Here is a 13313-nt window from a genome sequence, read left to right on the forward strand (position 1 = left end):
CTATTGTAGAGCAGCAGCCCTGCAGTAAGATCCTGGTGACCTACCTGGGAACTGTGAAAGCTAAGCTAAGAACAAGGGCTAAGATTGTTGAACCTAGCCAGGCAAGAGGTGTGTGTCACAGCCTGCATTTTCTAGTGCATGTATCATGCTAAAAAGTTCTGCTTTTCTATCCTCATGTGAGGCTGCAGGAATAACAGGCACGATCTTGTTGAACTACTGAATTTGGTAATATCATATTTATCAAAATTTTGAAAGTGCCAAAGGTGGTGGTTGTGGCAAATTCTGTGCAAGCTTTTGCAGTTCTAAACACGTGACACTGTCGCCTCTGATGTGCAGCCATTGGCAGACTTCCCATTACATAATGTTGACCCATATTTGTGATACGTGACATTTTTTGCTAAATGCTGTCAGGGGTTGTTTCTGATTATATGCTGAGACTCTGTCATCCTTCAGCAGAAACATAACCTGTGCCTCAGACAGTGCTATTCCTTGTTAAGGCACGCAGAGTGCAGTTCTTAAAGGTATGAAAAACACCGAGAGTATTGTGTGCATTCAGACTGAAATAACTAAGGCTAAATTCATCACCAAGTGATTGCATCTGAGAGTAATTTGAGCTTTAAAAAACGTTTAGCTCTAGCCCAGGTGATGGGGAGTAGCAATTGGCTGAAGGAAGTATGAAGTATGACTCTGCAAAATGCTGTCTCAGGCAGGTCCAGCTTGTCTCATGCTTCAGAAAAAGCAAAGCTGTAGAAAAGTTTTTTCTGCTCTACCTCTCGAGTTTGCTGGTATTTGTAGACTTAAGCATCTTTTTCTTTAAAAAAGAAAAAAAGTTTAACAGTGTGGGGAGATAAATAGATAGAGCGCAGCCAGGGGTTATTGCTACAAGGCAGCTGAGAAATGAGAAGCCTTGGAGGAATGGGAACACCCTCAAAGCCGTCTGCTTTCAAAGAGCTATGCAAAATCCATCCGTTCTTAAAAACCTGATTTCAGCTGCAGAGAATAAAAGCAGGGGAGAGAAGGGTGTATGAAATAGAGGCATGAAGGATAATATGGGAATTCTCTCAGTATTTAAGAACAGGATCTGTTTCAAATGGACTTTATACAATATTGTAGCAAAGAAGTAACAAGATTGTGTGAGCTGCTGAAGTGTCTGCCACATTGTGGAAAGGAATGAATGTGGAACATAAGGCTGAGATACTAAATACACTGTCTTCAGCAAAAGAAATTTTCCAGCCTTACGTAGGAGATGACTGTGTGCTAAAAACAGTTACAATATCAAGAAGAAAGGTTTTGCTTCTGTGCAAGGAATGAATGCTTGTCAGAGCCAAAATTAAAACTTGATGAATGTAGTCTCACCCACGTTAATTTCTCCCCTCTCAGATTCAACATTCATTCTGTCTGTGCATTCATTCATAGATTCTTCTCTCTTCCCACTTCCCTGTTGACTCATGCTCTCCATCCCCGTCTGTTATTGTGGCCTTTTCATTTTCTTTCTTTTGAGTTCCTTCCCACTCACTCCATTTCTCCTCTGCCTGACCCCTCTGAATACGTTTTCCTTCATGGTGAAAAAACAGCAGAGAGACAAAGAGGAGGAAAAAATAGAAGATGAGCAAGAAAGGGAGGGGGTGAAGAGTAGAAGTTGCAGGACGGGTGCTAAGTCTTGCACTTACTTGTTGTGCTGCACTACAGGATTTTGAAGGTATCACAGGAGTTAGTGCTCCTAAAATCTGTTCCTTTCTTCTGGGCAGCATCACTTGGTGGTGGCTTTGTGAAATATATCTGAGGAAATGAGCTCTGGAGTTTAGTGTCTCTAGAAGCCATCATTTAAAAAAAAATCCCAAAGGTCAGTGGAAAGCAATTCTTGAGTGACAAGCATCTGGCTGTGTGTGGAGATTGCTGTAACATTGGATCAGTGATGACCAGGAACAGATTGGGTGGCTTTAGAGACTCTTTGGACTTGCTAGCATGCAGTGCTGACCAAGAAACACTTGTAGCCTCAAGCTTGTTGAAGGCCTGTGTGCAAGGACCTGGTGTTTCTCAAAGTATCCAGTGTCTCAAAATCATTGGCTAAATGGTGCCAATTTTGGTTCAGTTAAAACCACAGAGGTGTCAGGAATGCTTATTGTAAAGTGTGGTAGGAAATGGTCTAAACCCACTTTAGCTGGAGACCATGAGCTCCTGATCCCAACATCAGTCCGAGGAACATGTTGAACATAGCTCCTGCGGCCCAGAAGCTGCTCCTTTGTCCATCCTGCAGACCCCTGGTGAGGAAGGAGCTGAACTGTCACAGCCACTGAGGGGGCAGTGCTGCATGAGTTTCACTTTATGCTATTAACCTTTATTTAATTTTTCTCTTTTTCTGGCACCATATTTGTTCCTGAAACTGCTGAGATAGAATTATTTCTCCCAGATTAGGCGAACAAAAAATCCTGTGCTCGCAAAAGCTTGCTGGAAACAGCAGCGGTAAACTGCAGGCTATTTCTCCTACCTACTAAAAGAGCCAGAGGGACGTGTGCGGGACAGCCTCCCTGCAATGACCTATCCGGTACCCTCTCCTGCCATCCGTAACCTTATGCCCCCTTTTCATGTGTTACCGATTTAACCAGGGCTGGTAGTTCCTCCTTCACGCCTGGCGTAACCAAAGGATGGAACGAAGGCAGGCAGCCCTGGCCTAACGTTGGGTGTGACGTGCGGACAACAGGCGCGCTGTGCTCAGGAGAGGCAATACCGTGGGTCTTTGAGGCTCTTGCGCGGGTGCGGCTTTCCCCGGTGAGGGAATGGCATGGGAACGGAACGTTCCTCGGCGCCAAGCGCTGAGTGGGACACGCGTGGGCAGCCGTGCCCGCCGCCGGCCGGGGGAAGGCCAGAGAGAGTGCCCGGCGCGCCCAGAGGGAGGCGTTGTGCCGCGAGGGGCGCCGAGCCCGGCCGCCGCGCGCACTGGAGGTGCCTCCAGACGCTAACGGTCGCCGCGCGGCCAAGGGCTGCGTCTCTGAGGGGCGACGGGTGAGGGACGGGCCAGAAGGCTGTCGGCGGCGGGCACGGGGAGCTCGGCGGCCCATGGGGCCGCTCGGTGCTGCCGCCGTTACATAAGGAGGGGTGGGGGAGGGGAGCGTTTTGACGCGGCGGCGGCGGTCCCTTTAAACGCGGCGCCTGGGGTGCCTTGAGCATGCCTCTCTGCTGCCCCCTCCCCGCCTCACCGCAGTGACAAATCCGTTCCCGCCCGCCTCCGCCGAGCCTCAACCGAGCCGGGCGGCGCCGGGAAGCGCTGCCGCGCGGCTCTGCACCGTCTGCCTGCCCGCCCGCCGCGGAGCCCCCCCAGCCCCCGGCGGCGCGACAGCAGGGAGCGGCAAGGGGCGCGATGGAGGCTCCGCGCTTGGCGCACACCATGAGCAGCCCTACTAGCCCCTGCGAGGAGGTGATCAAGAACCTGAGCCTGGAGGCAATTCAGCTCTGCGATAGGGACGGTAAGTCCGAGCCGCTCACGGCTAATCCCTGCAGACGCAAAATGCTACTGCTGCCCTCATGGATGTTAATGCAAATTAATCCCCGCGGCGTATGGTCCTTTGTTATCCCCCATGTATTTGTAGGTGCAAGTGTTCCCCAGCCCTCCCGCCACCGTCGCCTCCAACCTCCTGCCATTGAGAACAAAAGAGAAAAGAGAAGGTTGCACCTTGCTGGAGGGAAGGGAGGGAAACCCGCCGCTCCCTAAGCCATCCCTCGCGTTGCAGTGCGTTTACCTCCGGGCGAGCCTGCTGCACTGCCCTGCCCCTGCCAGGAATGGACGCCGGGGTTTGTTCTGGGAGAGGCAATGAGGAGAACTAGAGCAGGCGCTGCAGAGTCCGAGTCTAGAGCCGGGGTAGTGGCCCTGGTGGGTTTTTGTTACCCGCGATCTCCGGACTCCTTTGTATTGTGGGGCATCCCCTGTGCCTGCAACACGCAGGGGAATCTGCTGGCTGGTGTGGGCTCACCACAAAACTTGTTGCCAGTTGCTTTGTGCGAGCTATAAGGCGAGGAATGGATTGACACTGGGGCTCTCAAGATGGGGCTCGGGGGGAGACGGAGCGGAAGGCGCGGCGACGGCGGCATCGCCGTTCAGCACCGCGGATAGCACCGCGCTGGCAGCGGGCCCAGTTTGTTGGGCCGGGCCGGGCCGGGCAGAGCCGGGCCGGGCCGGGCGGCCGCAGCGCCGGGAGACACCGCAGTGCCCTGGAGGCAGCGGCAGGTCCTTCCCCCGGCGGGCACAGTCAGCCTGCCGAACAGCTGAAGTTTAGTGATAGAGCAGCAGGTGCGGATGTTAAACATTATCTGGGTCGAATCAACCGGCCCAATGTGAGGTGGTGATGGGGAACAGCCAAAATAAATTTACGTGCTTGAAAGAGCACTGCAAGCTGACTGTGGTGGAAGAGCACCACATCGTTTGTGTGCAGGTAGGAGCAACAAAACCGAACAGGAGAAACTGGTAGTTGAACAATGGAAAAATGCTTACTTGTAGAGGGGCATGTAATTTTTGTTCATGTACCAATTCATTCTCTTCTCATTTGACATTGAATTAGCAAAAGTAACTCCTCAGTTTTTGTTGCAAAACATGCTTTGGGTGTGGAACATGTTACCTGGTTAATATACTGAGGAATGGAGATACTATGCCAGTGGAAGGTACAGCTGAATTAATGAAACTATTTCTTTATTGTGAGGGTATTTTGGAGCACAGCTGTTATAGGTGAATGTTATAGAAAGAGCCAGTCCAGCTTTCTCAGTTATTTTTCTACAAATTAGTTATGATGAAATGCTTCACTTTTTTGACCTAGGCAGACAAATATTTTAAATGCTGGTTTGTTGTTGTTTTTGTTTTTTTTTTTTTTTTTGTGGTGTTTTTTTTTTTTTTTTGTGAGCTCTTTATTATTCTTGAAATATTCAGGAGATTGACAAGGCATTGGAAAGACTTTTCAGTAATTTGTTCTATAGCTGCATTGGAAATTCTTTGAAGTTTTGGATGTTTGAATCACAATATAATATGTATTTCCATCTACTCACACCTAACTCACTGCCTAGAGAAACTGAACAATGTTTGTAGTAGTGGAGGCTAGACTGTTCTTTTGTTAAAATGCTTTTTCATATAGATTTATTCTTATTAATGCTACAAGAAATGAAAATTTATAAATTATGCAGTCTTTTGTATTTGGCTACCACAAGTAATTGTAGTGAAGTATTCCATGTTAATCAATGCTGTGCTCTGGCTCAACATACTGTAGTTAAGGACTGCTTGATTTCTATGAAATGGTGTCATACAGACAAGCAAATGGAAAAATATGGTGTGCTTAGCTTTAATTCCCTTTAGAAGAGGCTTCATTGGAAAACAAATATTTCCTGTCAATTTGGCTTTACAAACTAATCTTCATCAACTAAAACACTATCATAAAAGATCATTGTTTCCTACAATACATAGTTGAATTTCTGAAGTAGGCAGCTATATTGGGCACGTAAGATATGCAGCTTGGTGCCTGATTTGGCACAAGTCTGTGCTTGAGCATATTCCAGTACTTCCTACAGGTGGCACTTAGGTATCAAAAGCTTATTTTAAGGGGAACATAAAAGCAATCAACCAAAGGTTAAAGCGTTAATCTTTCTAGTTAGGTGTGCAAATGTGTGTGCAACACATTTAGATCCTTAGTTGTGTACATGAGTTTAGTTAGTGCATTTATATTATAAACACCTAGTTTGATTGGTTTGGGGTTTTTTTAGGGTATTTTTGTTGTAAATAGTGTAGTTCTTAGGGTGATTATGTTGACATCACTGAAGTTAATCAAAGTTTTATGGTAAATATCAATTATTAACTGCATCAAATTTAAAAATATGGTAGATTTTCATATTCTGAAAATGTGCTTGGTGTCTAAGCTGTAGTAACTGTAAGGGCAACCCATGAAATGGTACCAGTGCATAGCCAACTGATCAATCCTGCAGCACACTTAGTTTGGAATTGAGGCAATGCTTCAGTGTGACCATAAGCAATAATGGAATTTTAATGCAAATAACAAAATGTTTTTATTGTTTCTGAGATAAGGGAGTTAATATTGAGACATTTTATATTCAGAAAAATGGGTTGTATCTCCTATGGAGGTATATACAGGAGCCAGAATTCCAGGGAAAAGAATGAGCATTAATAACATCACAACAATTCATGTATTTTTAGATTTTTTTCTGATTTTTTCAGTGTTTTTTGAAAATATTGTCATTTCTCTGAATTAATCAAGACCATTTAGAAAACTTACAAATGTAAATGAAACAAATGCATGTGTTTTGGGAGATACTTTGTCAAAACAAAAAATATCTAGTAAGATTTGATTTAAAGTGAATGTGACATTGTAAAGCAAATTATCAGCTCTTATTTTCAGCATTCTTTGTTATTTTCAAATGCATCTTGCATTATTTTTTCTTATTCTTTTAGCTGAGTCTACTAGCACAGCTTAACAAGTAGTTCCTTCAAACTATGCAGACTACTTTGTGTGTAGGAAAATTGTATCATTTGTTATTTTCCTTTGCTGTATTTGAACTTGCAGCCATACTTCTGTAAACGTAGGCCAGGAGAGAATCACAGAATTAACCAGGTTGGAAAAGACCTTCAGGATCATCAAGTCCAACCTATCTAATCAACTAAACCATGGCACTAAGTTCCTCATCCAGTCTTATTTTAAACACTTCCAGGGACAGTGACTCCACCACCTCCTTAATGTTTAATCCGTGCTAAAAATTCTGATGATCTTTTTATAAAATTGGTATTAGCATTACCTATGGATTAAACCTTTATTAGATGGATGGCCTTTGTGTCCCGAACAGGACAGTTTTATAAAAATATATCTAAATTCAGAAAATCAGAAGCCTTTAAAAAAACTCTGCTTTTCACGGACTAGGTAGAACAGCCTTAGATTTTAGCAGCTAAATTTCCTGAAGCTCCACATTGTGGTTGTGCAGTGCTCCCCCTACAGATACTGCACTTTGGCTGCTGGGCTCTTCCAGTGAGAGCAGTGACGCTGTCCTTTGCTTTCCGTGCTCTTACAATTGGCATTGACAGCTGGAAAGCAGAAGACAGCTATCAAAACACTGGAGAAATGCAGAGCAGTAGGAACTTGAAAGACATGGACTGGGGAGAGGGGGGAAGAAAACTGGCCCGGAAAGTGCTCGTAGAGATTGAGACAGTGGCTGCTTGAGGGTACAACACCAGGAAAGACTTGGAAGCTGGGAATGCTTGAAAGGATTAGATTAAATGGGAAGGCTGAAGTGGGCAAAATGATCCTGAATGAGAACAGGAAAAGAAGATGAAGGCGTGACAGAGGTAATCCAGATTCAGGCAGGGTGCCCAGGAAGGTAAAACAGAGAAAAAAGTTGAGGGGCAAGTTCACCCAGATTAGATGAACTGGATGAATGAGAATTTGGAACCTCTAAGGAGTAAGTCTGGAGAGCTTTCTGCAAAGAAGAGACAGAAAGTACAAGAACGTAACGTGAATTGAGTTGTTTGAACCACAGAGGATAGGAGTAAAGGAATGAAACTTGGTCTTGCTGCGCAGAGACCAGGACAGTCTTAGAAATGAAGAATGTGACTTTTGGCTGGGGAATAGATGAAGGGGTGGGACAGGAACAAGTTCAAGGAGCAGGGCAGAAGTGGCCATGTTTTGGTGTGACAGTCACAGAAAGGCCATCTTCCAAAGCCACTTACCACCCCAGGATACCAAATTCTCCTTGTTTATTTGCTAGCAAAGAATGGTACCATGGTATCAGAGCTTCAGAGAAAATGAAAGTGAGCAGCTGCAGCTGACTTCAGTGAGAGTAGACTTTGAAAATACAAAGCACAGTGTTGAACACTTTGATAAAAGAGATGTTAACTCCCCTGAATAGGTACTGAAACTTAGTAACTGTCTTTCAACTTCTCTGTGCCTTATTTATCCATGTGTAAAATGGAAGCAGGATTATTGCCTCCCCTCACAGAGATGTTTTCAAAATAAACTAATGAATGTTTGTGGAACAGCCAGGCACAGTAGTAGCCTGGAAAACCCCTGAGATGCATGGTAAACCCCCTGGTGAAATTCACAATTTTGTCTTCAGAGCAGAATAGGAATAATGTGTAGCAAATAAATCCCGGGACTACAAACTGAACAACAGTGAATAGCTGTTACAACAAAAATAGTTCATTATGTATGCAGTATTCATTATGCATCCTGAATGAGTCAGAATTTCTGTAGAAAAAGTAGTGTGTAATCATGCAGTTAAAGACTATATCATAATCTGAACAAACAAAGGGTACAATCTGAGATTATTCAAATATGTTTCACTCTGGTATTTTCTGACTGTTGATGGCTTGAACTATACAATCTCACTCAAGTACTTTAAAGGGTGTTTTTATCTCTGATCTAACAAGCTTATATGAAAGCAGTGGATCATATAACTAAGATGTCATAGAATCATAAAATTGTAGAATGAATGCTTTGGGTTGGGAGGGACCTTTAAAGGTCATCTAGTCCAACTCCCCTGCAGTAACCAGGGACATCTTTAACTACAGCAGATTGCTGAAAGCCCTGTCCAACCTGATATGGAATATTTCCGGGGATGGGGCATTTGCCACCTCTCTGGGCAACCTGTGCCAGTATTTCACCACCCTCATCATAAAAAAATTTCTTCCTTATACCTTGTCTAAATCTGCCCTCTTTTAGTTAAAAGCATCAACCCTTGTCCTACTGCAACAGGCCCTACTAAAAAGATTGTCCTCATCTTTCTTAGAGTCATAGAACCACTTTGACTAGCAGAGACTTTTGAGATCATAAAATCCAGCTCTTAATCCGGCACTGCCAGGTCACCACAAAATTATGTCCCTGAGCATCACATCTATATGTCTCTGAAATACCTCTAGGGAAGGAGACTCCTCCACTTCCTTGGGCAGCCTGTTCCAATGCTTGATAACCCTTTCAGTGAAGAAATTTTTCTTAATATCCAATCTAAACCTCCCCTGGCACCACTTGAAGCTGTTTCGTCTTGTCCTATCACACCTTATTTGGGAGAAAAGACCAACCTCCACCTTGCTGCAACCTCCTTTCAGGTAGCTGTAGAGACTGATAAGGTCTTCCCTGAGCTTCCTTCTCTCCAGGATAAACAATCTCAGTTCCCTCAGCTGCTTCTTGTAAGAGCTGATCTCTAGACCCCACCACCAGCTACATGGCCCTTTTTTGGACACGCTCCAGCACCTCAGTGTCCTTCTTGTAGTAAGGTGCCCAAAACTTAACCCAGTATTTGAGGTGTGAACTCACCTGTGCTAAGTACAGGAGGACAATCACTTCCTCAATCCTGCTTGCCATGCTATTTCTGATACAAGCCAGGAGGCTGCTGTCCACCTTGGGCACACTGCTGGCTCATATTCAGCTAGCTGTTGAACAACACCTCCAGTTCCTTTTCCTCCAGGCACCTTTCCAGACGTTTGTCCCCAAGCCTGTAGCATTGCATGAGGTTGTTGTGACCCAGTTGTAGGACTCAACACTTGGCCTTGTTTAATCTCATACCATTGGCCTTGGTCCATCTAGCCAGCATCTTCAACAACAATTGAGGAAATAAGCTTTAGAAGTCCACACAGACCAGGTTTGATTTTTCTTAATCCACTTGGTACAATACGACTGCCGTGCTACCAGCATGCATGGCCTTTTGTGCTCTGTGTGAGCTGGAAAGCTATATTTAATTCTGGTTGAACACAGCTCAGAATTCTCCACTATATTTTCTTTTCTCTTTTGATAGAAGCTCTAAGTATTTCATTTATCAACTATTTTCTTCAAAAATTAATGAACACATCTTAAATGACAGTACTAATGTCACCAATACTTGATGCAAGTAAAACATGTCACTGCTGTAGGAAACTATGAACAATGTTTGTGATACTGGAACTAAAGAAAGCTTTGCTCCAGGATCACTTCCTGTAGTTTTCACACTGGGTTTTGTTACACAATGGAGGATCCTTTATTTGACCTTGGAAATGTCTCCAGCGCAGAAGGTTTTGTTAGAATTTTTTGTCGTATTTGTGACTGGATCAGTTTTCTCAGCCCTGTTTGTAGTTGAATCATTAATTTTGTTTTATTGTTTTTACAGTGTGTTCTTGTTTTATTTATGCTTGAATGAACAGGCTGTTTTGCATGGGTGTTTTCAAGAGCAATGATTAGGTATAGTGTTTTTATAGCCTAACAACAGCTTCCCTGAGCCTTGACAGCTCTAGCTGCTGCCCAAAAGGGGAAACTTTAAAAGTAGTTTGATGTTACTCTGTCATTCCTGCAGAATGACAGAAAGTATTATCAGAGTTGCACTCTTTCATAGTTTCAAGTATGGACAGGCACCTGGAGTTCATTTCTCCAATACTGTTAAGTCAGACACAGCTGGCACCTTAGGAGAAGCATAGTTTGAGAAATTACCATGTTAAGCTTTTTATATGAATGCACTTGTGTTAAGAGAATTCTGCACTCTGTAATTGTCAAAAGCATCCCATAAAGAGAAGACTTTGGGGGGACCTCAGAGCTGCCTTCCAATACCTGAAGGGATCCTACAAGAAGACTGGAAGAGGGGCTTCTCATAAGGGTACCTCGCAATGGGATGAAGGGGAATTTTAAGCTGAAGAAGAGTAGATTTAGACTGGATCTTAAGAAGTTCTTTAGCGTAAGGGAGGAAGGACTCTGGAATAAGTTAACAAAGGGAGGTTGTGGATGCCTCCTCCCTGGGGGTGTTTAAGGCCAGGCTGGATGAAGCCTTGAGCAGCTGAGTCTAGTTGAGGGGCATTCCTGTCTATGGTGGGGAAGTTGCAGTAGATGATCTCTGAGGTCTCTTCCGATCTAAGCCTTTCTATGATTCTATGCTAAATTCTTTCCCTAAAATGTTCCACTGCCTTCACTAAGACTTGGTGTAAAAACAAATTTGCATTATAATCACAGCATGATTAAGATCTTATGGCTTCTGTGTTTTTGTAATTTTTGTATCATATATATTCTGTTTTACTTCACTCATTTAGGCATCTAATTTGGAGTGTCTCTCTTTAAGTTGCATTTTGTCTGGATTTCATCTAGCTTTAATTTGGGGCTAGAATTAACATTTTTTAGAAGTTGATTCTAGGGGTTTCTTTTTTTTCAGTTCACTTCTATGTGTACATATGGACTTCAAAATCAGCAGAATAAAAAGATGTTAAAAGGCTCTTTCAATCTAGGCCATCCCTAAGTTCTAGCATACAAGCATCAGTGAAGTGATTCATGCTGTGTCATTGCTCCTTTTAATCCAACTTATGTAAAGGGAAATTTTACACGAGTTTATATAAACTAAGGGATAGAATTAAGAACTGAGTGTGCAGCTGATTGTATTTTAATACTGCTAAGGTGCATCTGATGACATGAAATAAATATGTACTTAGACTTTTATGATGGCACTCATGCTGGTAATTTAATATAACCCTTCAGTAGTAAACATATGGCTTTCAAAGCACTGACTTTTCTGGCGGATTTCCAGCCTTTATGCTTCCAATGTGATTTCAAAGCCTATCTCTAATCACAGAAATTTAAAATCCCCAAGCCTATCTGTTCACTGAATCCACTACATCACAGAGAAGTTGTGCCCCTCTTTTATGTGGAACACACTGGAATTTCAGTCAGTGTTTCCTGTGCTTTGATGGCATAACTACCAGTTTACCCTTCATGAAAGGACATATTTCAGCAGTAAGACTTCACATGCAGTTTATTGGGATTGTCTTGTCTCTGCTCATAGGTAGAGATTAGTTTCTGTTCACCCCTAGATGAAGGCAACTGAAACTCCAGGCACGTTTCTTTGTTTCCTCTGTCTGTGTCATGGAGTTCTTAAGTCATACTTGATTTACAGGGATCTGAGTATAGCAGCCTCTGTAGAGTATGAGAGCTTAATGTCAAGTTTCATGGCATATCAGGTAGCCAGGTGTCCTCACATGACCTGTGTAATAGGAAAATGTCCAGTACTCTGCTTTCTTCGAACTGTACAAGTGCAGAGAAGACAGAATCAGGTCCTGTATGTGAAAAAATAAAATAGTGATTCTCCTCCTTCTATTTTTGTATATTCTGTAATGCTCAGATGGTTTTTGGGTTGCTTCTTTGAGCAAACCATCAGCAAACCACTTAGGCTGCCTGGTGAGGCTGTCAGCCTTAATGCAAGTATGTAGTGTTTGAGATAGAAGTGAAACTAAATTCTTCAGTTTATCTTAGTATACTTGTTATATTTGGCTCATACAGTGTAGAGTGTGAGTTGGAAAGCATTACTTGAAATGGTTTTAAATGCTGTACATCTGAAAGATGGGAAATTAATTTAAATATGAATTCTTTTTAAGTAACATACCTAAGGGACTTGGGTGGCTTTGTAAATTTGTAGTAGGGTGTGCAGCTATTCCACTATAGGTAATAATGCAATCTTGCCATGCTATAATATTGACTGATCACTTATAACAATTCAATCAGTGACAGCCTGAATGATAAGACTACAGAGGACTTTGTAATGGAAACCATTTGGAGTATCTAACAATGCAGTGCTTTTTTTTTTAGTTTTTTGTTTTGTTTTGTTTTTTTTTTTTTAATCTGGAGCTATTGAGGACCATGACATTCCAATGGATTCGAATCTGGTGGTTCAGAATTGCTATTGGTTTCTTTTAACTTAATTACATCAAAACTTCCATTTCTTCCTCTTCATCAGACAATCTTCATTAGAGAATCCACATGAGAGATCTCTTACAAATGCCATCAGGACAGGAAAGTGATGAGTTGGAGTCAAGACTTGTAATAAATCCACAAGAGTCTATATGTTATACCTTGTCTGAGTAGGGAGTGAATTCCAATCTGCTGAAAGCTCTACTTACAGATTTCTTTTGAATACAGTATTCATAGCTGGGTCACTTGTGTATTCTAGTATTTGTGAAAAGTTCACTGTAGCCTTCTCCTTGATAGGGAGTATTTAGCAGGGTCCTCTGTCATTTCTGCATGCTTGCCTACCTTTATGAAACTGGTGGCAACCTAAGTTATCTCTGAGCTCCCTACCCTTTTCAGAGATTCTAAAGTTAGTGGCAGTCAGCCAGTGGCAGACCCACATCCAAAGACCTTGGCTATGTTTGGTTGCCCCAGGAAACCAGCTAAAATGAAAGAAAACAGAACAACTCCTGCTCTTGCCAAAAAAAAAAAAAAAAAAGGCTCTCAACCCTGTTATATCCTTTATTTTTCAGACCTTTAGAGAAAATCTGAAACCAGCATAAAAATTAAATTAAAAAAATAGTGCAAGTCACAGAATAGAACTTCCTG

At 42.9% G+C, this 13313-nt stretch overlaps 1 protein-coding gene across 1 annotated transcript in view; it reads left to right on the forward strand.

The window, feature by feature from the left end:
• Nucleotides 1-3358: 3358 nt before the first annotated feature.
• PHYHIPL (phytanoyl-CoA 2-hydroxylase interacting protein like) overlaps nucleotides 3359-13313 on the forward strand; it is a 38094-nt gene continuing 28139 nt past the window's right edge. Inside the window, exon 1 of the mRNA XM_054382504.1 lies at nucleotides 3359-3464. Within this exon, the coding sequence (XP_054238479.1) occupies nucleotides 3359-3464 (106 nt within the window). The remainder of the gene's footprint in view (nucleotides 3465-13313) is intronic.

Source organism: Indicator indicator, chromosome 7 (assembly GCF_027791375.1).
Source record: "Indicator indicator isolate 239-I01 chromosome 7, UM_Iind_1.1, whole genome shotgun sequence".
In the NCBI taxonomy this organism is placed as follows: Eukaryota; Metazoa; Chordata; class Aves; order Piciformes; family Indicatoridae; genus Indicator; species Indicator indicator.